The sequence below is a fragment of the Brassica napus genome, chromosome A10, assembly GCF_020379485.1.
Source record: "Brassica napus cultivar Da-Ae chromosome A10, Da-Ae, whole genome shotgun sequence".
In the NCBI taxonomy this organism is placed as follows: Eukaryota; Viridiplantae; Streptophyta; class Magnoliopsida; order Brassicales; family Brassicaceae; genus Brassica; species Brassica napus.
Window position 1 is genome coordinate 3,756,913 of NC_063443.1, and position 25,913 is coordinate 3,782,825.

The 25,913-nt window shown below is 34.5% G+C and overlaps 4 protein-coding genes and 1 long non-coding RNA gene across 8 annotated transcripts; 2 read left to right on the top strand and 3 right to left on the bottom strand.

Moving 5' to 3' along the window:
* Positions 1–3,494: 3,494 nt before the first annotated feature.
* Positions 3,495–6,595, bottom strand: LOC106371310 (3beta-hydroxysteroid-dehydrogenase/decarboxylase). 2 transcript variants are annotated; one of them, XM_013811363.3, is made up of 9 exons: positions 6,085–6,595; positions 5,929–6,018; positions 5,728–5,861; positions 5,489–5,659; positions 5,144–5,269; positions 4,615–4,694; positions 4,214–4,412; positions 4,052–4,118; positions 3,495–3,781 (listed from the first exon to the last, which is right to left on the bottom strand). In XM_013811363.3, the coding sequence occupies exons 1-9, from the start codon at positions 6,326–6,328 to the stop codon at positions 3,744–3,746; spliced, it is 1,149 nt and encodes a 382-aa protein (XP_013666817.2). In that variant the 5' UTR covers positions 6,329–6,595; the 3' UTR covers positions 3,495–3,743. The 2 variants fall into 2 exon arrangements, with proteins under 2 accessions (XP_013666817.2, XP_013666816.2); XM_013811362.3 differs by having other exon boundaries at positions 3,495–3,937; positions 6,085–6,549.
* A 1,532-nt stretch (positions 6,596–8,127) lies between these two features.
* LOC106371309 (CBS domain-containing protein CBSX3, mitochondrial) lies at positions 8,128–10,514 on the bottom strand. 2 transcript variants are annotated; one of them, XM_022693245.2, is made up of 5 exons: positions 10,141–10,514; positions 9,366–9,447; positions 8,911–8,984; positions 8,747–8,807; positions 8,128–8,666 (listed from the first exon to the last, which is right to left on the bottom strand). In XM_022693245.2, the coding sequence occupies exons 1-5, from the start codon at positions 10,381–10,383 to the stop codon at positions 8,524–8,526; spliced, it is 603 nt and encodes a 200-aa protein (XP_022548966.2). In that variant the 5' UTR covers positions 10,384–10,514; the 3' UTR covers positions 8,128–8,523. The 2 variants fall into 2 exon arrangements, with proteins under 2 accessions (XP_022548966.2, XP_022548965.2); XM_022693244.2 differs by having other exon boundaries at positions 10,132–10,484.
* Positions 10,515–10,549: 35 nt separating this feature from the next.
* On the bottom strand, positions 10,550–12,616 carry LOC106371308 (tubby-like F-box protein 6). 2 transcript variants are annotated; one of them, XM_048743534.1, is made up of 5 exons: positions 12,347–12,616; positions 11,772–12,167; positions 11,604–11,691; positions 11,388–11,520; positions 10,550–11,295 (listed from the first exon to the last, which is right to left on the bottom strand). In XM_048743534.1, the coding sequence occupies exons 2-5, from the start codon at positions 12,111–12,113 to the stop codon at positions 10,650–10,652; spliced, it is 1,209 nt and encodes a 402-aa protein (XP_048599491.1). In that variant the 5' UTR covers positions 12,114–12,167; positions 12,347–12,616; the 3' UTR covers positions 10,550–10,649. The 2 variants fall into 2 exon arrangements, with proteins under 2 accessions (XP_048599491.1, XP_048599492.1); XM_048743535.1 differs by having other exon boundaries at positions 11,772–12,135; positions 12,347–12,581.
* Positions 12,487–14,755, top strand: LOC125578936 (germ cell nuclear acidic protein-like). The gene is made up of 2 exons (XM_048742086.1): positions 12,487–12,587; positions 14,176–14,755. The coding sequence occupies exons 1-2, from the start codon at positions 12,487–12,489 to the stop codon at positions 14,753–14,755; spliced, it is 681 nt and encodes a 226-aa protein (XP_048598043.1).
* A 2,181-nt stretch (positions 14,756–16,936) lies between these two features.
* Positions 16,937–18,764, top strand: LOC125579453. The gene is made up of 2 exons (XR_007317494.1): positions 16,937–18,240; positions 18,327–18,764. It is a non-coding gene; the product is annotated as an uncharacterized LOC125579453 (long non-coding RNA).
* Positions 18,765–25,913: the final 7,149 nt, after the last annotated feature.

Sequence of the window (25,913 nt, forward strand, 5' to 3'; positions counted from 1 at the left end):
CGAAATAAGTAGTGTAGTAATTTAGGGGAAGATGCATGGAATATCATTGATTAGAAATGCTCCGTTGGTACACATAGTATGATATTTTGAATCCGGTTTTCATTTGAAATGTAATAGTATACTTATCCCATTCAACTATTCCACTGAGGATATTATCACTTGCTATTATGTTTTTCTTTGCTGCAATTTGTGGTCGGCTGTGGTTCTTTCTCTGATGTTCTTATTCTAAGTTATGCTTGAATTGGGGTTTTTGTCTCTGCGATGCATAGTTCATGGTGTAGAAATATCGATTATTTTGTGGAATAACATCTGCAATACATAGATGTTTCATTGTATGCATGTATCAGTATATCTCATTGCTATATGTCATGTTAAGTGGAATAGTATAAGGTTCACATTATTCCATTTTACATGGAATCATACTTTTACATCATACGTCTTTCCATTCGTTAGCTATTTTTATTCTGTTTTACTCATAATTCATTTCTATATTGAATATTACAGTGTGAACCGTTCTCACTCTTTGCCTCTCTTACTTTTCATTCTTCAGGTTTGGTATGGACGAGTTAGACCTTCCAAGTAGATTGTTTGAGACAGGCTTTGAACCTACCGGCAAAAAAAAGGTTAACACCTATTTCCAGTATTATGGCCGGTGGATTTAATTTCACAAAGACTTGGGTTGCCTATGTATTGGGATTTATATTTATTAAACTTGGGTTTAGTGTTTACTGTCAAGTGTTCTATTACCATTCTCATTAGCTTTGTATTTCATGTGGCTAATGAGGAATGTAAATACATGTCTCTAGTATTATGGCATGTGAATTTAGTTTCCTGGAGATTTGGGTTGCTTATGGATTGGGGTTTATATTTCCCTAACTTGGGTTTAGTGTTTAATGTAAAGTGTTCTATTACCATTCCTATTAGCTTTGTATTTCATGTTATTCAATCTTGGCTCTAGTATGCACGTAGTATCATTTTAAATAGTACACTGTATATAGTATAAAAGTCTTCTCGTAATGGATGGTATAAATGTGTACGTAATCCTATACACACATTTATAATCATTAACCTACACCAGTTGTTTAAATTTACACAGTAAAAATATCTTAGTAAATCGACTTCAGCACGTGGCATCCTCATACTCTTTCATTAGGAGTAGCTGTCACCAACTATCTGACTTTCATATTTTCCTAATTTTTGTTTAGTGTTTAGTGTCAAGTATTCGTCTACCAATCCCCCATTAGATTTTGTAAATCAATCATTAATGTATGCAACTAGTATATAAATGACATAGTATATTTTATATGGAATAGCAGTTTTCAAATAAATTACATAGTGTATTCTATATGGAATAGACCTTCTCACGTAATATATGTCATAAACGTTAATTCACCTTATAACGGACATATATTATCAGAAGTTAACATTGACATTTCATTTAACCAAAATAGAAGGTCACAAGGTTTTTCGTACAACCAACACAATGTGTCCACGTTCCATTAAATTTGGGTTAGGTTACATATTCTTTTGTGTGGTTTACCGAGAGTTTACATTTTCATACTATTTGGCCTTAAGTTTATTTCTGTGTGGTTGATAAATTTATTTATGGAATATTTGGCTTGATTTTGGGTAAAGCATTGCGTACTTTCCTTGCATCATGTACCTTTTTAACAGTAGCGAAATTATGAAGACCATATTTCACTTGGAACTACATTTATAATATTACTATTCCACATATAGTACATAGTATGGAAACTCATACAATCAGTATAGAATATACTTGTCGTCATATTCAGTTCGTCGTTAGGTTAGAATTGTTTATGGCACACTTACGACTGTTATCCACTCCTCTCGATTTATACTCTTACATCATATGTGTTGAATACAACTGCACAACGTGATCCGTATATTATGTGATTATTATGATGCCACACAAAAACGCCACATCGTTTACTTTATAATATAAAACCGGTAACCTGTTATTTGAAGGGGTATAACCGGATAGAAGGAAGCACAAAAATCAGACAATGAATTATGTCAAAATCATAGCTACTTCCTCGACTTATCTCCAAAATATGGCCATTTGGCCAATAAGCCCTTTAGGATATGTATATAATGGCATGATGTTTTATCCAAAACAACAAAATCAATACTATTAAAACAGCAGTGTGACCAATTGATAAAAGTAGAGTCTAACTATTATTTCAATCTGAATGTAACCATCATATATACACACCATGTATAAAAAACATGACAGTTACGTAACTTTTTTACAGGAAACAGACAAGGTTATCAATTTCCCTGTAACCGGCGGGACCCACTACCTTCTACTACTTTTCCTTTATTGATGTAACTAAATTATTTAACCCACAAATTATTTTCTCAGGACCAGAAATACAAATATATTAATTTTTTCAAATGTTTTTTTTTATCTTTTACCTAGAATACGGGTCATGGTCCATACCTAATTGACATTGTTACTATTTATTTAAAATAGAAAACATGTCTACGTATGTATAACAATATTTCAAATCTATAAATTTGCTGGTAGCTTCAAATCCGCCTAAAGCACACTACACTATTTAAATTACCAACTTTATAATATTGTCATATAGGTGACCACTAACCACTAAATTTATCTAGCGTTTTTTGGGTCAACCATTATTGAATAACGGGTCAATGAATTTTTTTGGTTTAAACCGGATTTTATGGAGTTTTTTAAAATAAATTTTATAATTTAATTCAAAATCTGAACTAAATTATATGCAAATCATTCAATTTACCATTTTTATCCTAGATTATGATCAAATATGAAAATATCACAAAAAGATATTAAAATTATATTAAAAATTAAATTTAGAAAAATTTATATCAGTACAATAAATAAATATTTTTGAGTATATAGATCGTATTTAATTGGATCCGGGACCTAAACTTACGGGTAGATGCCACATAGGTTTTCGAGTACGGATATTATTAATTACGTTAATAATTCAAAATGCTAAAAATACAAAAATATCCTGATTTTATTAAAACTTAATTAAATATTTCATCATCAAAATTATTTCTATTAAAATGTTAAACATATTATAATCGGCACAATTATAATGCATTCTTTGTAACATTTAAATGTAAATAATAATCAAAAATACAAATGTATATCAAATAAATTTGATTTGTTTAGGAAATAGATCTACACTTTAAAAGTGCATATCAAAATCTAGAATACATAAATATGATTACAAAGAAACGGGCATACGAGCATATATGATTACAAAGATCCGAGCGTATGTTGGATCAACTTTTAAATTGCAATTATTTTATAAAATAGATTTTGATTAAGATTTATACATAAATATGATCTAAACACACACAAAATATGATTACAAAGAAAAACAAAAATATGAAAATTAAATTTCTAAAAAAATATATACCCGCCCTTTTTAAGGGCGGGTCAAAATCTAGTTGTTAATTAAGCTGACAACAGCCAAAAATGACCCAAACCGATTAATAAATTTTGGTACTAGAGTTTTTTTAAGAAAAAAAAAACTGAAATTCACAGTCACAGAGTTCAAACATACAAAGGGAAAAAGAAATACAAGCAATTCAAACCACTCAACATCCATATAACCAAAAGGATGTATACACAGAAGTCAAGTTTAAACCGTACAAAAAAAAAAAAAAAAAAAAAAAAAAGCTCCAAACCACGCAATGTTGAGATTACTGAAACATGAAGTTCTTCTTTAGTCATCTTTCTTGCTCCCCAACAATTTCATTTTCTCTGGAAAAATGCCACGGAAGAAGAAAATCATTGATGCTACCAAAACTGGAATTAGTATGGCAGAGTATCCAGTCGTTGCAACAAAGTTAAGATAGAGAGTAATCAGAATGACTATTGCAATCACTATCTGCTTTTTCCATTGAACCCTATCATTAACTGCAAATATCAATCAATCATGCCATCAAAATCACTTTTCTCTGAATCCACAACTTAGACTATCAATGGTTACTCTCAAAGCATATATAATTCAGAGATGTTAACCATACGTACCCTCCTTTTTGGGTTGGTTTTGAGGCGTCAAGTGTGCGAATGAGTCTATTGTCCTCTTTATACCTTCCTAAAGTTACACATTAGTGAAAAGGGTAAGCGAGATATCGAAGCAGAAAGTGTATGTATCGATCAATGTCTCTAAATAAAAGAGATTGTATAAACCTGAAGTGGGACAACAGGAGCGTAGCCTAAAAGATCCTTAGCTTTTGAGGAATCGAATGTTCTGCTGCAAGAGAGCAGCCTAACTCTAGAAGGTGTCAGCTGTGGTACTTTCATCCCATATGGTCCCAGTAATTTATATACCAGTTCCACTAGATGTGCTATTGGCATCATGATAATTGCAGGTATCTTTATACTTGGCCTGAAAAGAATAAAATCAAGTAGCGTTAATCTGTCATGAAGCATAATAAATCAAATTTAATGTGTACATTTTCTTTACTTGCATTGTGTAGGACAAAATTAAGAAATCAAACGAAATATTAAACTACGACTAACACAGCATACATAAAGAATAACCAAAAGGAGAAGAACCTTTTTTGTAGCCTGTGATAAAGATAATATACCTATCATAGCCAAGTCCTTCAAGAAGCAGCGACATAAACTCCCAAAATTTAATTGGCTCCATGTTGGTGATGAAGTATGCCTGCACAGCCATTTCATCTCAGATTAAGCTACATTATACACTCCCTAAGTAGAGTACGAAGAGATTACTATCTATCAGAAAAAAAAAACCATAGTTCTAGAAAACTGTAGTCAGTTTCCATGTATTATGTCACCTTTATTATAACCCGAGAAAAAAACTAAGTCAAATCGATGTAATATATCACCTTATAACCTAACCAAAAAAAAGAAGAAAAAGACAACTTCAGTGTCCAAATAGTAATAGACTGGAGCCAAAGCCGCGTATCTCTGACTCTCTTGATATCCATAGGAATCAGACATAAGGTAGCGTAATGGTTTCATTCATTTTTGACTATAGAACATTATGACAGATCAGACAAAAACAGAGAGGATGTATCTATACACAATAAGATAAGAACAGTGTCAAAAGATAGTGAAAAGTACAAGATGGAATCAACTGAAACCAAATACCTGGCCTGCAGCTTTTGCAGATACTTCTCCTCCTGATGCTAGAGCTCGCTCAGCACAGACATGGGCATGCACAACGTTTTCAACATAAGTGAAATCATAGAGGTTACTTCCATCACCTATAATGAACTGGACAATAAAGATTCTCGTAAGTGCAAAGACAATTAGGCAAGGCAAAACATGCATACAACAAGTCAAATATTTTAATATGCAGCATGTTCATGGATTACACACACTGATGGAAGTAGCAAGGATGATGAAACCATCACTAAAGATCGAGAGAAGAGAGCAAAAAGGCCGCAAAGAAGATTGCTAGCATTTAGTAGGGAAAGGAAAGTAGATCCAGACCTTGGATTTGCCAGCCCTGGCAGCAGCAACAAGCGATGGAACCAATAATCTATCACCAGGACCAAATATGCTACTAGGACGTATGCAACAAGTGAGCAGTCCATTTCTTCCATTCGCTTTCATGACCAAAGCTTCCCCTTCAGCTTTGGTTGCTGAATACGAGTCATTGTGCTGAAACAATAAAGAATCAAGCTTAAAAACAGCTACACACACTCCAGTTGAAAACAAGAATTCAATACCTTGGATGGGTACGGCATTGTTTCATTGGCATTCAGAATACTGTTGACGCCATCAAAGACGACACTGGGAGAGCTTGTGTAGATGAGCCTCTTTACTCCAACCTCAACACAAGCATCAATCACATTTGTTGTCCCTACACATCAAAACCCATTAATAAGTTTCTTCTTAACTTTTTCAAATAATAAAAGTTTCTTGAAAACCTTGAACATTGACTGAATAGTGAAGCTTGTAACTGTTGATTGATGAATCTGGAGCTGCCATGTGAAACACCACCTCCGCTCCTTGAAAAGCTGCAATAACATCAGAGACATATATAAATAACCTCAAGATTCACTGTGAAGAACAAACAAGCTTACATTTGATAACTTGAGCTTTATCTCTGAGATCAGCGGAGACGTAGTGAACTCGCCCGGATCTCATTGCTTCGCCGAGAAGTCCCGTCTCCTCGTGAGCCTCCAGCTGTATCGCCGGAGCTAAATCGGCGATGCGGACGTGGAACATCTCGTGGCGTACGAGCATCTCCACGAGATGCCTTGCGGCGAATCCTCTGCCACCGGTAACGACGCACCAGCGCTCCTTCTCCGTAACTTCCATCACCATTGTATTCTCCGCTCACAATTGAAAAACTTATAGTACAGTCGCGCGGAAATTGACGGCGGCGGCGGTGAAGGTAGAAGTCAACGGCTAGAGAGGCTCCTGTGATCGACTATAGACAGAGCGGATAGAATGTTCGGAGAAAACAAAGAGAAATGAAACTTTCTAGTAGATCGCACGGAGGTTGTTTACTCTCCTTTTTTTTTTTTGTAACACAAACTGGAGGTTGTTTACTCTCTCTCTTTCATTTTTCCAGATATTTTTAAAAACGAATATTTACTGTATTTTCCAACTAGATCTTATTTTTATTTTAATAATTATCATTAATTAATTAACAAATTAAAAACTTATCATTAATTAATTAAAAGGATTTTCTTAGAGATACTTTCTAGAGAATGTGATTTTGAATGTCTAGATGATTTTTGATGATTTCAGTCATGGATTCACATCAATCAAGTTAAATGCGTGGGTATTAATGGTCAACATAATTGTAACACGGAAAAATATTTTTTTCCACATTCAATTTTTTTTGTGTTGTGGCCCATGTTTCAGAACATTGGTGCCTAGTTGCGTAGGCATCTAACTAATCAGTGTTCAAATATCTCATGCGGCGATTATGACATAATCATCCAACAAAATCAGAAACCAACTAGTCGGCACATAAAACCAATTAATCGGCCTATTTACAGATTAGTCAATCTATTTACCGATTAATCGGTCAAATTAAGGATTGAATATGCCTAAATTATAAACTTTGAAATTATTTATTGGGCTTTACGGAAAATTCGGAGTCCAAATATCTTACCATTTCCTTAGCATGTAAATTTTCTATATAGAATTGTTGAATATCAAATGAAAAAATATATTATATATATTATATTATTTTGTGTATGTTATAACAAAAGAAAGAGACTGAAAGATAAGTTGTGACATGAGAGTGAAAGATTTAATTAATTATATTCACTTCTCTTCACATCTATACATATATATTTTTCTTAGAAAACACATATCAACAAGTGTGAGTTGACAAAGATGATATAATTATTATGACTAGGACATGTGTTCTTGGAGATGAATAATCATTATCTCTAATATTTCTCTTTGATTATTCATCATGTATTAGACACTGTCATTAGACACTGTCTCGTTAAAAATCTAATCATGAAAAAATCCGATGGGATAAAAACCATAACGAGGGAAAAGAGTACAGTGACATAATTGCCCTTTAAGAATAATGAACATAGCTTTTTCTTCATAAGTCATATAAATACCGCATTATGATATCATAGACGCGTTTTGGATTTTTTTAGTGGGATGAACTTTTGTGAACAAGTCAGCCGGATTATCGCATGATCATACATACACAATGTCCAGTTCTTGATTTTTTCGAACATCCGTATATACCGAAAAAATCTTGGGGGAATATGTTTTGTTATGTCGCTCTTGCTATAGCCTTCTTGGAGTTGAGTAACACAAGCCTAGTTATCTTCAAAAAAAATTGTTGGCTCCTTAATAATTAGTTCACTTATTTCTTATATGTGGTGACTCATTAACCTAAGTCACACACATTCTTGATATGGTTCGTGAAGCGCAATAGGTTATAGATGATTCAAAAAAGTCACAACCAAGGTTTGTTTATGGAAACTCCAAGAAATCGCGGTTCCACCAGTTCTAAAGATGTAGCCGGTTTGGGTTGATCTTTATGAAGATCTGATAAGTATCATGCATCTGGAAAATCAACCATACTAAACTCGGATTTTCTAGGATAAATCAGTCCTTAATCAACGTACCTTGGAGAGAACGGATATAATAAAATCTTAACTAACATTAATTTATAATAATATTAGAGTACTAATCACGAAATTAATCAATGATTCATTTTATAATAATATTTAAAATATCTAATAAAATTTTGTAGATTTTTTTCTCAACATATTTTTATAATTAAAAAATAAGACAATTTTATAGGTGGGTTGTTATATATGTCAATTTTTTAAGATGTGATATCTTAATGATGTCATAATGTTAATTAGAATTAAATGAAATATAATTTTCTAGGAAATGTATATTTAAAAAAATCACACATGAAAAAAAGTTGTGACTTCTGTTTTAATATAATAGATAGATAGATTGATCGTATTTACATAAATATCGATATTATTGTAGAATCTGCTCACTTGATTTCTTCTGTTCAGTTTGAACTAGTAATACTCTCCTTTGATGAACTGATTCAAGCGCTTGAGCTCGCCATTTTGATGGTCTACAATTGCTCTAACGACATCAACCATAGAGATCATCCCCACTATATTACCGTCAATTACCGGTACATGTCTAATATGATTCTCTACACCATTTACAAAACATAATTTACATCTTGGATTACATATACATTCAACATATATATATTAATTTTTTTAAAATTACCTGACATAAGCTGCATTGCTTTGATTATGTTTGTCCCCGACGAAACACTGACCAACTTGCTCTGACCAAAGTAATTCCCAAACTTTTTAGTAACTTTAACTCCATAAATCAAGTAAAACCGAGATATTAACTTAAAATATATAGTATGTTATGTTTATTTTGACCTCATCTGTCATAACTTCTCCAACTTTTGTAACCTTTGATGATCTTCCCGCCCCAATGATTTTTTTCATATAGTCTGTTTCACAATCAACCAGTCCATTTCGATTATCAAATAAAATAGGAAAATGTGTCAGACGCAGATAACTAAAATTCCGACTGTGATTTGATATGTATTCACCATATCTATTTTTACTTAATACAACAACTATTTTCCCGTGAATCAAGATGATACGATTAAGCACATTTATCATCACAAATTATGGAATGCTAGTAAATAAGATGTGTTCATATCACATGAGTACATTCTCTGGGGGGGGGTTGGAGTAATGTGATTTTTTTTGTATACCGGTAACTGCAAAATTTCAAGATATGAAGTGCTCATTTTGTCGGAAATAACATAATTAAAGAAAGCCTTCACCCTGTGCACAAAAAAAAGATAAAAAAAGAAAGCCTTCACCTCTCTCTGTGACAATTCCTGCGATGTATTGCTGGTCTCCAGGTCTTAGCACGACCAACGATCCAATATTATGCTTTGCCATCTGGTTTTAGTTTAATATAACAAAAAACAGTTACTGCTTATAAGAAAATATATTACGATCTATTCTTTTACATGAAACACAAGCACGAGTGCATTACTTATATGCATATACGAACCTTGTTCCGATCAAATATCATGTAACCAAAATAAATATATTCTAATGATTTGTTTTACGTGCCATCCAAATTCAAACATATATATCAAATATTGTTCTCAAAAACAAAGAAACAAAATCCTATAAGTGTATGCATAACATAAGCAAATGTAATGTACTCATGTCTTTTGTATTATATATTCCACTGAATGTAGAATTTAACCACGTCTTATTTGGTGGGACGCATTCACACAGAACAACGTGGAGTAGGCAACGAAACCAACACTAATAAACAAAGTCTAGTTTGCAAAAATAATATCTATGTTAAGTAATAACGAGTCATATGCTTTTAGTTTGAGATTTGTGACCAACTTCTATAACTTAATTTAAGTTTAGTTTAGGTTTGGGTAGAAAAAGAACATAAAGAGAAATATTTTTTTGAAATTAAAAATAAGCCGGAAAGAAACCCATGTTTGTTGGAGAACACCCCAACTTGTAAACGCACTAACACTTAATGCGTATGTAACGTGATGGATGCATCATACTGTAGCTACTAATAGTAATGGAAACAAAAGGAGTTAGTGAACGAACATTCCTAACTGCGTCAAAAACGGTGTCGTTGGTACGGCAGGAGATCAACGTATCAACTTTGCCGCCGCCGCCGTCAGTGTCTTTTGTCAACAAGACATCCGCCACCGTCAGATTCTCCAACCCTTTCTCCGGCGGGGGAGGAGGCGAAGTAACGCCACCAAAACCGGCCGATTCCTTCCATGTCCATTTCCTCTGAATCTTTGGCATCTCAAGATTATCTCTTGCTATTAGTCCTCTCACAAAAGCTTTCATCTTTTAATCTTTTGCAATGACAGAAACAAGGAGTTGAGTTCTGTAATAAAGGAAAGCTTTTTCGAGATTTGTGGTAATCTTTTGCTTCCAAATAAAGACTAAGAACATACCTTGCCTAAACCAAACGTTAATTCCTGATTAGTTAAATAATTTCAAGTAGATGAAGTTGAAAGAAAACATATCTGATTTGTTTTTGCTCCAAAAGAAGGAAAAGTATGTACAACATTCATCAAACACACAACAAACTGCAAATAGAGAATATGATTTCATTCGCAGACAGGCTTCGTGTCGAAGCTGCTTAAACAAATGGCAAACGCTTGGAATGCGGAGATTGGGTAACGATAATCCATGGTGAAAATATCTTTCCCTATCTTCCCAAACTGTAATATCACTCTCTCTTGCTCCTCCTCTGGTATGTTCATGTTCTTCCCTGCTTCTGCAGCAGCTGCAATTAGCTGGAAGTTTTTCACCGAGGCGACCGTGACTCGTCCTTTGAAGTTTAGACACCAGCACTGGAGCTGCTCGTGCCATCTGGGTGACTTGTTTTTCAGGACTAATGGTTCCTTTACAACGGATTCTCCTCCCATGTTCCCTGTGCATAAATCCATCATCGACTTCTTGTTCTTCTTATTTCCTAGGTTTGTGAACTCGGTCGGAGAATGAACTTGTCCGCCTTCTTGAATCGACGAAACTGGGATGCTGTTCATGATACATTGCATTCTTCTTGGACCTCTGGTTCTGAGGACATTCAGCTCATACAAGATCGAAGCCATTTTGTAACTATGAGGAGATGATGATACCCATGGAGACACGCGCATGGATGGTGGTTGTTTCCGGTTGGATGATGTTTCGGAATGAACCAGAGGTGGTCGGTTTTCGTAGACCGTGAACTTAGTTCCCAGGAAATTAGATCTATCCAATCCACACAACAACAAAACTTATAAATGGCAATATAAAACAATCAAGGCGAGAAGAAACTGAGTCGTTTAGCATATACTACATACCTTAGTTTCCCTATGTAACTAGTGCTACTTCTAGAGAAGTCATTTCCCGACAAGGATACAACAAACTCCATACCGGTCGCCCTCCTGACTTTCTTAGCCGACAGTAAGAGCTTACTCTTGTCGCCAGAAAGAGCTGCAATTACACAAACAAAACTCACATATATATATACTCTAAACTCAATTTCGTTAGAGAGGTAAGCAAAAAGAGTAAACTACCAGGGCTTAAACCGAGATAGAGACGGTATATCCCAGTGGCTCTTTCTCGTTTGATAAAGCATTGAATCGGAGCATCTCTAGGACCAGGCTGAGAAACAAGAACCCAATAGTGTCATATTAGTGTTTTGACATGAATGATCATCACAAAACTGTGTTTGAAAGAAGAACCTGTTTTAAGGAAACAGGAAAAGTGAGGAGACCAGAGAGCTCAGGAACTTTAACAACTTCATCTTTAGTCATCTCCCTCCACGACCTACAAACGGAGGCGCAAGCAACAACGTCTCTCCTCCCAGGCCACAAAGCCTGTCCAGACTCGATCCGATGGATGATGTCAAGAAGCAACTCAGGAGGCAAATCAACCCAAATGCTCTGTTCTGAACATTCATCAGTCGATGGAGAAGGCGAAGAAGAAGAAGAAGAAGATCCTTCAGGCGCAATGTGAGATCTTCCCCGCCTACCAACGGCTTTGTTACGACCCCTAAGCTCACGAACTATCTTCTTGAAAGGCATATTGATTGCAAGAATCAAAACCCTAAATCCGAAGAAATGTTGTTACGGAAGGAGCTTCAAACAAAGATAAAGGAAAAAAATGTCTCAGTTTTGAATATGAAAATGATGAAAAGGGGCATGGATCCGGCTTCTCCGCCATTACCGTGTAGAGCCCCGAGAAAAGGTTTATTAATTAATAAAAGAATTTGAAAGCATTGAGAAACGAGAGAGAGAGAGAGAGAGGATGAATGTACCAACAGAAGCGACAAATCCATGGGGAAGCACGATGGATCGGGAATGAGAAGAATTGGGTGAATTCCTATGAATTAAAAAATTGAAATAGTTTCCTCGAATGTGTAGATAGAGCCACCACCACCACCACCACGCTCCTCCGATGTCGTTAACCGTCGCCGTCGTTAGCTTCGATTCGGACGAGGTGGAGGGGGACGATGATGATAACTGCAAGACAGGACAGGAAAGGAGAGGAGATGGAAAGTTAATATGAAAAAGTAAGGAACACACTACGCGCGGCCCATTACGACTCCTTTCTATTGAATTTAGTAATTTACTCTAATTAGCATTTATCTCTCTTCCATTTTTGAATACTATTTTGCTGACTGGCATTTGTTTTAACTTCTTTTTTTTTAATTTATATATCCAACTATTAAAAGCTCAACTTGAAAAATGGTCACTTTTTAGTTGCAATTAGAAGAATGTACTATTTTAAGTTTTTATTGGAAAATAGGTTATCTAGTAGAAAAGTAAATAAATCGTGACCTTTTTTCATCTATTTGATTTATAACTATGCGAATTGTACTCAAGGAAATGATCCTTAAACTTGCGAAATGCACTAGAAAAAATCATGAGAAAATTACTCTTTTAGACACATTCTCACTTCTTAATATCATCAAAGGACGCAATCTGCTTCCAACATACATTTGAGGACTTTATTCTCGATTGCCCCAGTACCTCCTATGCTCATTCTATTTTATCCCACCAATTAAAAATACTATAATTTTTAATATATTTTAATAGAAAACGTGGTGAAAATCAAAATTGCCCTTAATGAAATCAAGTATTTACAGGATCCAACCCAAACTATTTGACCCAACCCACTATAACTTGGATCCCTAACCTGATCCGTGTTTCTCTCTTCTGGGCCTCTTCTCCTTTTGTCGTCTCCTTCTTATTTTCCCTAAAACTGAAAATTGAACGAAAACTAACGATCTCTTCCTCTGAAACCCTGGAACCAATGAACACAATGAAGTCCACTGCATTCACTGCTTCTTCTCTGGTCTTCTCTTAGTCCCTCGTCCTCTTCGTTGTTTCTCTGATTTCATCAGTTCCCCAAATCAGTATGTAACCCTGACGAAATCAACTGACAAAATTGATCGAATCAGTTGCTCCTGCTCTCTTCTTTTCGTTCCCATCTCTTCTGTGTAAAAAAAGTAAGTTCTTTCTCCAATTTTTGATTGATTTTGTTGTAGGTTTGAAAAGATTGCGGTTGAAAATCGGTTAGGTTCAGATTCTTTTCAAACTTTGGATATGAATCTTTTTTATTAAAATAGAAGTACATTTATAAAATACCCCTTAGTTTTTCTTTCTATTTATTACAGAGCCTGAAACTTGGACATGTTTGGTTTTGAGGTTATAGAGATTGAAAGTTTGGTTTCAGGTTTGAGATAAGTCTAGTGATGATTGTCGATTATGACCGTAGCTTAGACTAACTGCATTGGTGATAGAATGTTTGATATGTGAAACCGAACTGAGTGATTGAATGTTTGTGATTTAGTGAACGAATTATTGATTGCTTGGAGTTTTATTATTGCATGAATGGTTTTGAGATTACAAACTAATGACTGTGACGATTTTGTTTGAATGTTTGGTAATTTATTTCGGCATTAACTGAATGTTTGCTGTTTTTGGATAATCAAAGTAATGGCAGGCCTTAAGAAGCGTGCACAGAAGCAGTAGAATAAGAACAACAAAAAGAATGCGTGAGTAATTTGTGGAGTACATGGCTGACTGTTAAGGAAAAACCTATTTTTTGGCAAAAACTCTATGAGTTAGATGTGGTTGCAAGGGAGTTTTCTAAGAAGAAAGACAAAGGTAAAGTGAATGAAGAAGCATCCTCCTCTAATCATGGTGTGGAGGATATTCTGAAAGGTCTTAAACAGAGGTTGATGACTGGTTTCAGTGAAGTGTGTGTGAAGGTGGAAACAATGGACAAGAGGCTTAGTGTCATGGAACAGAGCCAATATCATTTGAAAAAGAGGGCTAGGAAGCAGAAGGCAATGGAGGAGAGGCTTGATGATATTGAGAATGAAATGAAGAAGCATGAGAAAGAGAAGGAGAACGAGAACAATGATGGTTTCAACTACCAAACCATGGCTCCAGCTGAGGTTGAAACCGAGGCTCCAGCTGAGGTTGAAATTGAAGCTCCAGCTGAGGTTGAAACCGAAGCTCCAGCTGAAGAAGAAGTTCAGAAAGAGGGTGAAGAAGAACCTGAGCAGGCTGAGAATGTAGAGAAAGAAGGTGGAATATACAACGAGGAAGAAGAAAAGAGTGGATTCTTACAGTGTGGAATGCAGATGATGTTCCTGCTATGGAGAAGACAGATGCAGCCGAGGAAACATCTAGGATTCCTGCTCATAGTGGGGTGAGGAGGGGTAGACCGAGAAAAGCTGAAAAACCACAGAAGTTCACAACGCCACCACCACCGCCGACAAAAATAACTCGGCACCATCACAGTATGTAACCAGTCCTTTCACGGAAGCTAATACCGACGAGATTGAAGGGCGCAAAAAGAAGCCTATAACAAAGGCTTAAAAGAGTACCGACATAAAATATTTTGGATGTTTAATATTTATCTCGGCTTTTGTCTTTGTTGTGAACTTATGTAGGATGATATGTTTGTTGGTCTGTAAAGCTTAAAACTTATGTAGGATGTTATGTTCTGTGTTGTATGATTGTCTTGCAGCAGGTTTGGAGCAATAGAGTAAAGGGCAATCTAAGTCTTAAGAAAACACTCTTGTACTACTAGGTTATTAGGTATTACTAAGACAAAAATATTGTCAACATTTTGTAAAAAGAAAAAGAAATCTACAACACCTGTCTAAAACGTGTGACACGTTGTATAAAAAACCTATGGCACATGTCTAAAACGTGTATTAAACAAACATGTTTAAATATTAAACTAATATTAATCTTACTTTTAGTAGTACTCAAGGTAGCAGTAATATTTTCTTCTTCATAGTAATACTTTTGCAAATTACAATATTTTTTAGTAATACAACCTAATAAAAATAAATTTATTAGTAATACCAATGTATTTTGAAAGTTTTAGATTGTATATAACATATTGGCAGAAACATATTTAAAAAAATATGTATTTTTCTGAAATTCTTCTCATGATAGCTTCCCATCAATACATTAGTATGGAAGCATAAGGATGTTTTCTATGGAAATGAGAAGTTTTCTATCAATTTAAGAATTTAAGAGTATTTTATGCTTAATTTGACAAATAAACACATATATGGACATATAATCACGTAATAAATGAGATAAATCTTCTAAAAATAAATAATAAGACGAAAATTAAAGTTCTTAGAAAAATTCATAATACATAGTAGTTCAAGGTATTTTAAGATAGTTCAAGGTAGTACAAAGTAGTACCAGTAGTCCATATTACACATAGTAGTTCAAGTAGTACCTAGTAGTTCAACGTTACCTATTAGTTCAAAGCACAAGAGTCCCATGTTACTCGATTGTGGCAGAACTACTTCCACATTGAAAATACTCATACAAACGTTCGCCTCTCCTTCCCCTGCCCCTTCCTCGTCCTCTTCTTCGTCCACGAGATTCTCCGGCTGATGGAAACCTTTTGAGTGGGTCCTTTCTTTGTTTCATATACCATTGGAAAGTAATCCATCTTCAGCATCCCATCTCCATATGCATTAATCTTTCTGTATATACGCTCAACCAAATCAGAATATGTAACCTCTTCCACAGATGTCTTAATCACTAAAGTGTGAATTTCATCTTCTCCTAAGATCCATCTTATCTCAGCCCCATCCTTGGTTTAACCTCCCCCGTAGTCAAAACATATGATTGTAATAGGAGAGGCCATAGGTTTCCCTGGAAAGAAAAATAGAATTATTATTAGTTAAAAAATTTAAAGAATCTATGTTGTTTAAGACCTCTGATACATAGTCGATCCGGTAATACCAGTAATACATGTTTCACTTTAGTAATACTAGTAATTCCAGTAGTTCCCATAAATTTTTATTTTCATCGATTTGACCATTTTAATCAACCATGAGACTGTTATAACCCACAATATCTCTCTTACCACCATTTTAATATATTATTTTGATTCAAAACAGCAAAATAAGCAAAAAATATACAAAACAGTCTTTAAACTTCATTTTCATATTTGTTTTATACCAACCTATTCTATTAAATTAGAAACATGACCTATTGATATAGGTTTAGTCCAACTATTTTTACCACTTAACCTATTTTTAAATATATTTATTTAGTTATACAACAATAACTACTTTGTAGTTTGTACTCTTGGTTCATATTTGAGTAATTTCCATTATAAACTCTTAAATAATTGGGACCCACTTTTTTGTAAGCTAAAACTGCCAAGTGACTTTAATTCTACAAGTTAGGGGTTCTATATAGGTAATAGTTTTCTACAGTCCACGTCCTTTTACGATACAAATAGGAAAATCAGTTTCTAAAAAAATGTAAAACATAAAATATACCCGCTTTTTGAAGAGCGGGTCAAAATCTAATATACATGAAAGTTTAGTTTTCTATCAAATTAGGTGTTTTAAACGACCAAAAACGTGTTACACAACCCACATTATGACTAACACAATTTTAGTATTCTTTTCTTCTTCAAAATAGTGTTAAATATAGAGAAATATACATAATTTTCTTTAAACTTCATTTACATATTTCTTTGCAAAACCAACAATTTTTTAAACTAATCTTTAATATTTTTCGTTACCCATAATACATATAACGTAAATAATACATTTATACAAAAATTTGATGAAAAAAATACTGAATTACCTAAAAAATCTGTTTCAAAATGGCCGAATGAAACTCATGAGGAAGAGAATGTCGAATGGTGGTTGGAGAATAAAGAAAAAAAAGGACACATGTTGAAGGAAGTGTGGATGTTTGGAAGTAGGGACCGCATGTAAAGTTGACTTAAATGCATGGATTTATAAGAAAAAAGAGGGATCCACGCGAGTTTTAAAATATTTAAAAAGGGGGCGGGGGACCGCGAGTGAGAGGGAGAATGAGAGTTAGCGAGTGAGAGAGTGATAAAAACATAAAATATTATAATAAGGAAGGGTAATAGGGTAAAAGGAAAAATGTTGATAAATGTGGAGTAGTTAGAAAATGGATGGGGTAGTTAGAATAGAAATTTTGTGAGTGGGGCAAATCAGAGTACTTTCCTACATTTGATGAGTTGATTGTCCATTGTACCTTCAAACAAGACTTTCTATTTTGTTACCGTATCGTTACTTTCTCTCTCTTTATTTACTCTTAGATATTTTCTTCAGAAATAGTAAATCCTAATCTCACTGCTCTGTCTTTGATGAAGATCCGCAACTCGCCTAAAGACACATTCTCTTTCGCCGATTCAGATCTGCCACCTTAACCCCACCGTCGTCGATTCTTGTCACCACTGTCGGCGGACTGAGTTCTTACCGGGGTTTTCATCGCCGACGTCGATTGCTCTCCAGTTCCGTTTGATAAATCTTCATGAGTCAAAAACTGAAAACACATTATCGATCTCTGTCTCCACTTTCAAAGGAAAATTATTGTACCAGTGATGCTTCTCTGCAATTCGTTTTCTTCCTTTTTGAAGATATTACTATTGACAACAATAATTGACGGGCCAAATACATGAAACAAATCAATTGGGCTAGAGCCAAAAGGGTAGGTATCCCACCAAGGTGCTCGTTTCCGATCTGAAAGTCTATGCTGATTTGGATAAAAAAAAGTTTGTAGGTCTGCAATTCCAGCAACAAACTCTTGTAGATCTGTGCGATTCCAGAAACAAACTATGGAAGGAGTTTTGTTTCACTCAATCAAAAGGTGGTGGAGTTGTCATAAGAGATGAGTGAGTTATCTTCTTAGCCGGTGATTTCAGAAGAGATGAGTGGATTTTGTCTTTATGGGCAATTGTTGTTGTTGTCTCTGAAATAGGTTTGTGGTGATTACAATTTTGGAACACTATCCACAAGCGCCATCACCGACATTGTCGTCTTCTGCTCCTGCTCCCCCATAGTGTCTGCAACTCAGGTCGTCTTCCTCTATTCACCACTACGAAACAGACCCAATCAAAGCTTCAAGCCACCAACAAGTACCGTCCAAGCCGTATCCTCTGTCATCGTTCTCTTCTCTCACCGCCGCATTGTGGACTCTGAGCACAAAAAGTTTATTACTGTAATTTTGAAATCTTTGGAAAGTTGTGTGCTTTGGATATTGTCCTGATGATCTTTGACGACAACGTGACATATGTATGAAGTAGGCTGTTGATGTTGTGTGGGTTCTATCGAATTTAGATGGCTGGTTCAACTTTTTGACATTGGCACACATAGATAAATGCTTAATCTTTCATAAATTCTAGATCTTTTCTTCTCATGTCTTGCTGAAACATTTAATCTTTTGATCTTTCAAAAAGTATAGATCGTATCCATATATTTGTGTTCGTAATTCTCATGTCCATAGTTTATATTATGTCTTAACCATAACTTGCTCCGTCCATGTGTGGATACTCGATGCTTTTTTGATAACCTACCAAATTTAATTTTTTTGTTTGTTCCTAGGAAAGTGTGGTTACTAGATGCTTTTTGTTTTCATGAGATGAATGTCACTTCAACATTTTTGTTTGGTTCAAAAACTATTTTTTTTTGTCTTTAACTAAATGATGAAGACACAAAATTAGTCTTAGTATAAACTTTAGCTTGCTTACATTCTCTGCGTATGTGATGTATGTTATTACTTGTCATTATTTTTTGTTCAAATTCATTTTTGGTTTTCACAAAACCTCATCTAAAGTATGCCGAAACTTAACCCACAAAATCTTGTCCAGGAGACCTCCTCTACAAAACCTCTTGTAAGATTAAAAATCTTTTCCACAAGTCCTTGTCCACGAGACCTTGTCCATAAATCCACACATCTGCCATCCACTATTTTACCATCCGTAAATATCAATATATATATATATATATATATATAGATTGAGAGAGTATTATAATTTTTACAAGAAATACATACATTATGGATATCAAAATGTTTATCAAAATTTCATTGCAGACTCTCCTTTATCTATCATCTCTGAAGTGAAGACTGCTCTAACCTTTGAGAATCGCTGGGAAAAACCTATTTTATGCACCTTGTACTCAATGACACCATCTGGATAAGTATGAGGAATTAGAGTCAATGAAGAATTTTCCTTAGGCTTTATGCTTCTCTTCTTCTTACTACCTTTTCTCCAAGAATTATTCATTTGTGTCTCTGCGTGTTCTGGTACCAAGGGTGTGACACTCCCAATCTGGTCTAAGTACAAGTTGACTCGACCAGCTGTGCAACAGTCAAACAAGAACATGCAAACCGATCACTAGTAACTTAAACCAAACCGGAGAAGCCACAATGTGTACCTCAACGCTTAACCCAAATTTCCCAGAATAAATCAAGGTACCTTAGGCCAATCGACTAAGTACTCATATCCTATTAGGTACAACCCGAGGCTTTGCAACCCGACCGAGTAATACCCAATAGTTGGTTCGTCCGGAAAATGACTAATATCATATGGACCCTACTTTAAAACATTTTTATACATTATATATATATTTTAAGAGTATCTTACAAAATTGTTATAAATTAACCTCGAGGTTTTCGGTTAACAAACTTTACACAAAGATATATCAAACATATTTGCAAGGATAATAAAACTACCGCTGGCTAATGATGTTCCTTCCCATCCTAGAGTAATGTCTCCCGCCTACTGGTTACCTGCACCACAAATGAGTCACGAGTAACTAGTTTAATCAGTAAGTCTAAGGCCACACCCCAACAAAATATCAATAGCATCCCGAGCAATCAACTCCATTTGTATGCACTGGAAACATATTCCATAACTAATATTTATATATAAGACCTATCCTTCCATCATTGTGAATCTAATCTTATACCTCGCTTCCTATTCACGTCTTTCATATCACTCATATAATCATACATATATATACCGAGAAACCACAAAGGCTAAACGAGTCTAGCGAGTTAGCATCACCATCATCGCCATCAGATATTCCAAGATCGAACATATAACGCTGCATGGAGTTACATGGCCTCCAGGGTGCGACTCCATCATCGTGTCTTCATGAACTTGTTCCATATTGCATGACCAATTGACGATAATAATCATTCATACATGAATATTTTGGAAGACATGTTTATAATAAGACTCCATATGATTAATACTTACTTACTTATTCATATATATATATATATTAGTACTTGAGAAAAAATACTAAGACTCTGAATAAACCTCAAAGAATATTTCATAAATATTTATTAAGTGTTTACACTAAGTAAACACCTTACAGTTTATTTTTGATCAAGAGACAATTATCTATAATAAATATTTTCAATTATTCAACACTCATTCATAACTCTTCAATTATCTATCTAGACTCACTTTTGAATCCATGAGATTGGTTAAGGATGACTAGTCTCGAGCTCAAGCTAATCATACTCTGCTTCGGGATCACTCTCGATATAAAATCACCACAAGGATCCGGATGATCCAACCATTCTCTTTGACCATCTGAATTCAAAACAGAACGGGTTGAACATAAGGCTCATCAGTTCGGTTCAAGAAGAAACTCACCTCAGATCATAATATTTCAGTTTCAGTTCCGCTCACATCAGCTCGCTCTAAGACAAGCTTAGGACATACTCAGCTCGGTTCAGTTCAGAACATGATCAAACTAAGTTCAGTTTGGTTTAATTCCAGCCAGTTCATAACAACTTAGCTAGCAGTTCCATGAGGTTGATTCAATCTGAAACTAAATAAGACTGAACCATACAAAGCTTTGACAACTGATCCAGGCAGTAGCTTAACCTATCATAAACTGGTCCTATTCATACTGATAAGACAACAAGGGCGAAGCCTTACCGGTTTTACTTCACTGATGGAGGAACTCAGTTGATCACTCTCTTCCTGCTAAAAATATGGTTTGACCTTTAAACAAAAGAGATCAAGGTTCGGTTCAAACTCAAGACATAACAAGGCCAAGGTTTTAGTCCAGACATGAAGCTTATTTAAAACTTACCAAACTGATCCGGGCAAACTGATTAAAGATCTTACCGGTTTCCTCAAGCCTTAACATAAACTCGGTTAATATATGATTCAAGATCAGCACACGTCCAACATGATCAGCAAAATATATCCATGATAGGATCAAGATCAGAAACTGAACAATTCTTTAGGGTCACTTTAGTTGGACTAAAACAAATCAAGGAACTTACGGGAAAGGTGGAAGACTTTTATCTGACTGGTGAGACCACAATGGAGGAGATAAGAGAAGGTTTACATGACTTATCTAACACTCTTAAGACAAAAGAAAGGTTATGGAAACAAAAGAGCAGAGTATTTTGGCTTTGAGAGGGAGATACAAACTTAAAGTTCTTCCATGAAATTACTAAACAAAGTCGAACCAGAAATGAGATTCCGAGGCTGATGGACCCATCTGGTAATCTCGTTGAGACTGAGGAAGAGCAACTAGTCATTGCTACGAGCTATTTCAGAAGCATTTTTGATACCTTAAATCCGTAACTCATGCAAGAAGCTTTGGCAAATATGAATACAACAATCACTGCTAGACTAAACAAGGATCTTACATGGCCACTAACAGAACGTGAAGTCAAACTTGCTTTGTTTGCAATGCATCCAGAAAAATCCCTTGGATAAGATGGTCTAACAACTCCTTTTTACCAAAAGTTTTGGGATATGGTAAATTGGAGGATTTAACTTGTTGGTCAATTGATTCCTTTTAATGGTATTATCGCACAAGGATTAAATGATACAAACATTTATCTCATCCTAAAGAAGGAAAAGCCTACGAAAATGTCTCAGTTCAGATGAATTGGTCTGTGTAATGTGAGCTATAAATAATCTTACAAGTCTTATGTTATAGATTGAAAAGGTGCTACTAGACAGCATATAACATATAATATATAATATAATGATTTCACATAAGATGTTTCATGCTGTGAATGAACCCAAGTTGAAGGAACAAGCGAATGTCTATTAAGGTAGACATAATGAAAGTTTATGACTGGATGGAATGTGATTTTATTAGAGCTACCATGCAGAAGATGGTTTTTTTTTTCCAGATACATGGGTTGAATGGGTAATGCGGTGGATAACGTCAGTGAAATATCACATCCTTCTAAATGGTCAGCCAAGAGGTAAAGTTGTCACAAAAGGGGAATTATTTCAAGGAGATCTTTTGTCGTTTTTCATTTTTATTCTATGCACGGAAGCACTCTTGTTACCCTTCTCGATCGTGCAGAGACTCAAGGGAAGATAACATGTACCCGTGTTTCACACGCTGTCCCCTTGGTATCACACTTTTTCTTCGATGATGATATCCTTTTCTTTTGTAAGGTGGAACCCGTGAATATGATGAAGTAATGAAAGCTATTCAGACATACAGAAAACCTAATGCCAGTGCATTAATTTTGTAAAATCATCTTTACTCTTTGATAAACGGGGGACCGAGTGTAAATGAATCGATTAAATCTTCTACACGAATAAACAATGAAGGCAGAATGTGATCTTACTTGGAGATTCTAGAGGATATTAGTGGCTCTCAATGAAAACCCTTTGCTTTTTCCTTAATGAAAGATTACATAATCAAGTAAATGGATGGTTTCCAAGATGGTTATCAAAGGGAGGAAATAATGTATTACTAAAGTCTATCGCATTGGCTCTCCTACTTACATTATGTCGACATTTTTTCTTCTGCTGGAAACTTTTTAAAAGCTATCTTGTTCCATTGTATAGTTTTGGGGGAGTTCAAACCCATTCAAGAGAAATTTAAACCTTGGATTTCATATGATACACAAGCTCAATCTCACATTAGTCGGAAAAGAGCTATTGAGATTGGTTCAATTTCTGAATTATCTTCTAGCTAGAATGTAACGAGGAAAATATTATAGATGGAATTTTCCATTGTGATCAAGCCCGTCTGACAATCCATCTTATGATTGAACAAGTATTATGGCAGAAAAGCCCTTGAGGATATGACAAAAGGTGTACTAAGGTTTTGAGATTAAAGTTTGGGAAGATACTTGGATCCCAGAAATCCATGCGAGAGCTGCCAGAGGTATTGCACATGTTTCCACCCCATGATGAAAGTGAATGATTATATTGTTGGAGATCCAAAAGATGGAATGTGGTGATGTTAGGAAAAACTGATGTGCAAGAAGATATGCCTTTGACTTAATCTTTTCCCATAAGTCAATCCAGAGTTTGAGATACTTTTTGCTGGAGCTATATGAAGAATGGCATGTACTCGGTCATTCTTAATAAGGAAACTGATGTTATGTATTTAAAGCCTAGCTTAAGACATCTTCAAGCATTTGCTTTGAAATTTAACTTTCCCCAGAAGATACTTCATCTAATATGGAAAGTCATATCATGACACTTAACGGTTTATTTAACACTTCTCCATATAACTTTCCCCAGAAGATACTTCATCTTATATGGAAAGTCATATCATAACACTTATCAATATCCTAGATACGGATGTGAGGATGAATACATAAAATATGCTTTTTTTGATTATCCACCACCTCTTCAAAATTGGGTCTTAGAAAAACCGCCTTCTTCCCAATTTATATTCCCAATTTCAAGTGTATATACCAACATAAATTATCTTTTTTTTTCATAAGAACAACATTGATTAAATGGAAAGAAATTCTTACATGGTGATAATGGTATACTAGGAAATCACTAAATGATAAACTTTACATAAATATCATTAGGGACCTTTAGAAAATATTAGACATGTGAAAGCCAAATGCCAAGCATGATCTAAGGCTAATATCAAAACGGTGGAGGAACTAGAAGAACATTTGGCTGAATATGCCAAGGATCCCACAAAAAAAACTCTATTTCTTATATGTTGGAATGACTCTGCCAGATGTTGTGATTTTGATATTATCATCAGGCTGAGAAATATACTCGATCGGGGAACTAACATCATTGTAGATATGCTGATATGAGCTGTCGACGAAAGATCCATCCGAGTTTTGTTTAGTCTCCTCGATAACGGCTAAAAATTCAAAAATAAAAAAAAATTGGTTCTTTCAGCCTACGGAAAAACAACATTAACACAAATGTTCATTTATTTTTGAAACACTTTTTTTTTGAAACACTAACAATAATGTTCATATAATACTATCAACAATGTTTTACATATTCAACATCTTCTTTTTTTCTTCTTAACACTCCATATCATCTTCGATTTCTTACACCTAATTATTTAACACTTACTTCATTTCTAACTTTTACAATAATTTTGTTTAATAAAATTCAACACCCCACCCCCACCATTTCTAATTCATATTTTCTTTTATAATTTACAACTAGATATTAATAATATATTTTATGATAATTTTAAAATGATATAGTTATAAATAACTTTTATTTTATTTTTTACTTATATTATTAATTAATTATTTTAAATAATACTAAAATTAATATTATATAAATAGAACACATAACTTAATTAGTACAATAGACTCAACTCACAATTATAAATTAAAATCACTAAGAATTAAGTATTTTTTCAAAAGAGTTTAGATGATAATTTAAATGTGTAGAAGTTTAAATAAGAGTTCGTTGGTATGATTATTGGAAAATTTGTTTGAGAAATTTTTTTTATATATCCATATAAAATGAAAAAAATGTCTATATATATAATATAAATGTTTATGAATTTTAATATTAAAAGCTTAAAATAATAAATTAATTTGTTATAAAAAATTAAAGTTAAATAATTAAGGTGGAATAAGAAAATCAAAATTTTCAAACATCCAATACAAAATAGAATCATAATTTTGTGGGATACATTTATTTTGGTTTCAACATGTTGAATACATTCAACCATGTCATTGTTTAATTTTTTTCAAAGATTCAACATATCTATTGCACATAGTCTAAAGTGTAAAAACAAACAAGTTTAATTAAGCGGTCTATGTCCATATGGGTCCACCTGACTATTTGCACTCTGGACCTCGGTGCGACAAGCTTGCTAGTAAGTTTCAAGACCACTCCAGAACTCTGGGTCAGTTGCAAGTAAGTGTCAAGACCACTCCAGACCTCTGGGTCACACCAGAGTGGCATCACATCATCGAATATCTTCCGCCACTTTTTCTTTTACCGTCCCATTTGGTCTGTCCTTCGGGATTTTAACCTTTTCTCGAAGCTTGCAAAGAAAATTCCCATGATCCCCGAATCCTAGTGATACATTTGCTAATAAAAAAATTAACAAAATACTAAAATCATATATTTCCTTAGAATATTTAGATGACATACACCGCTATCGTTTTGAACCACCGAGTTATGACATCCTTGGAGATTGTCGCCAATTTGCATGTGACTCTTAGATATTTCTTTTAAAGATTGAACGAAACGTCATCCTTACTGCCTTGTTGTTATTGATGTTTTTTTCATAGATCAAAGATATGCCGATAACTCGAGGTGAAATTTGTGAG

What these genes read in the sequence shown, in the direction of transcription:
- LOC106371309 (XM_022693244.2), bottom strand. Translation starts at nt 10,383, where the DNA reads ATGAAAGCTTTTGTGAGAGGACTAATAGCAAGAGATAATCTTGAGATG. An exon ending in TTTTTGACGCAGTTAGGAAT is followed by an intron (nt 9,448 to 10,131) that starts GTTCGTTCACTA and finishes AACTAAAACCAG; the next exon opens with ATGGCAAAGCATAATATTGG. An exon ending in GAGAAGTTATGACAGATGAG is followed by an intron (nt 8,808 to 8,910) that starts GTCAAAATAAAC and finishes TACTTTGGTCAG; the next exon opens with AGCAAGTTGGTCAGTGTTTC.
- LOC125578936 (XM_048742086.1), top strand. Translation starts at nt 12,487, where the DNA reads ATGTCGTTAACCGTCGCCGTCGTTAGCTTCGATTCGGACGAGGTGGAG. An exon ending in GAAAGGAGAGGAGATGGAAA is followed by an intron (nt 12,588 to 14,175) that starts GTTAATATGAAA and finishes TGTGGTTGCAAG; the next exon opens with GGAGTTTTCTAAGAAGAAAG.
- LOC106371310 (XM_013811362.3), bottom strand. Translation starts at nt 6,328, where the DNA reads ATGGTGATGGAAGTTACGGAGAAGGAGCGCTGGTGCGTCGTTACCGGT. An exon ending in CTATTCAGTCAATGTTCAAG is followed by an intron (nt 5,862 to 5,928) that starts GTTTTCAAGAAA and finishes TTTGATGTGTAG; the next exon opens with GGACAACAAATGTGATTGAT. An exon ending in CTGCAAAAGCTGCAGGCCAG is followed by an intron (nt 4,695 to 5,143) that starts GTATTTGGTTTC and finishes ATGGCTGTGCAG; the next exon opens with GCATACTTCATCACCAACAT.
- LOC106371308 (XM_048743534.1), bottom strand. Translation starts at nt 12,113, where the DNA reads ATGCCTTTCAAGAAGATAGTTCGTGAGCTTAGGGGTCGTAACAAAGCC. An exon ending in TTCCTGTTTCCTTAAAACAG is followed by an intron (nt 11,692 to 11,771) that starts GTTCTTCTTTCA and finishes CTTGTTTCTCAG; the next exon opens with CCTGGTCCTAGAGATGCTCC. An exon ending in AGTTACATAGGGAAACTAAG is followed by an intron (nt 11,296 to 11,387) that starts GTATGTAGTATA and finishes TGGATTGGATAG; the next exon opens with ATCTAATTTCCTGGGAACTA.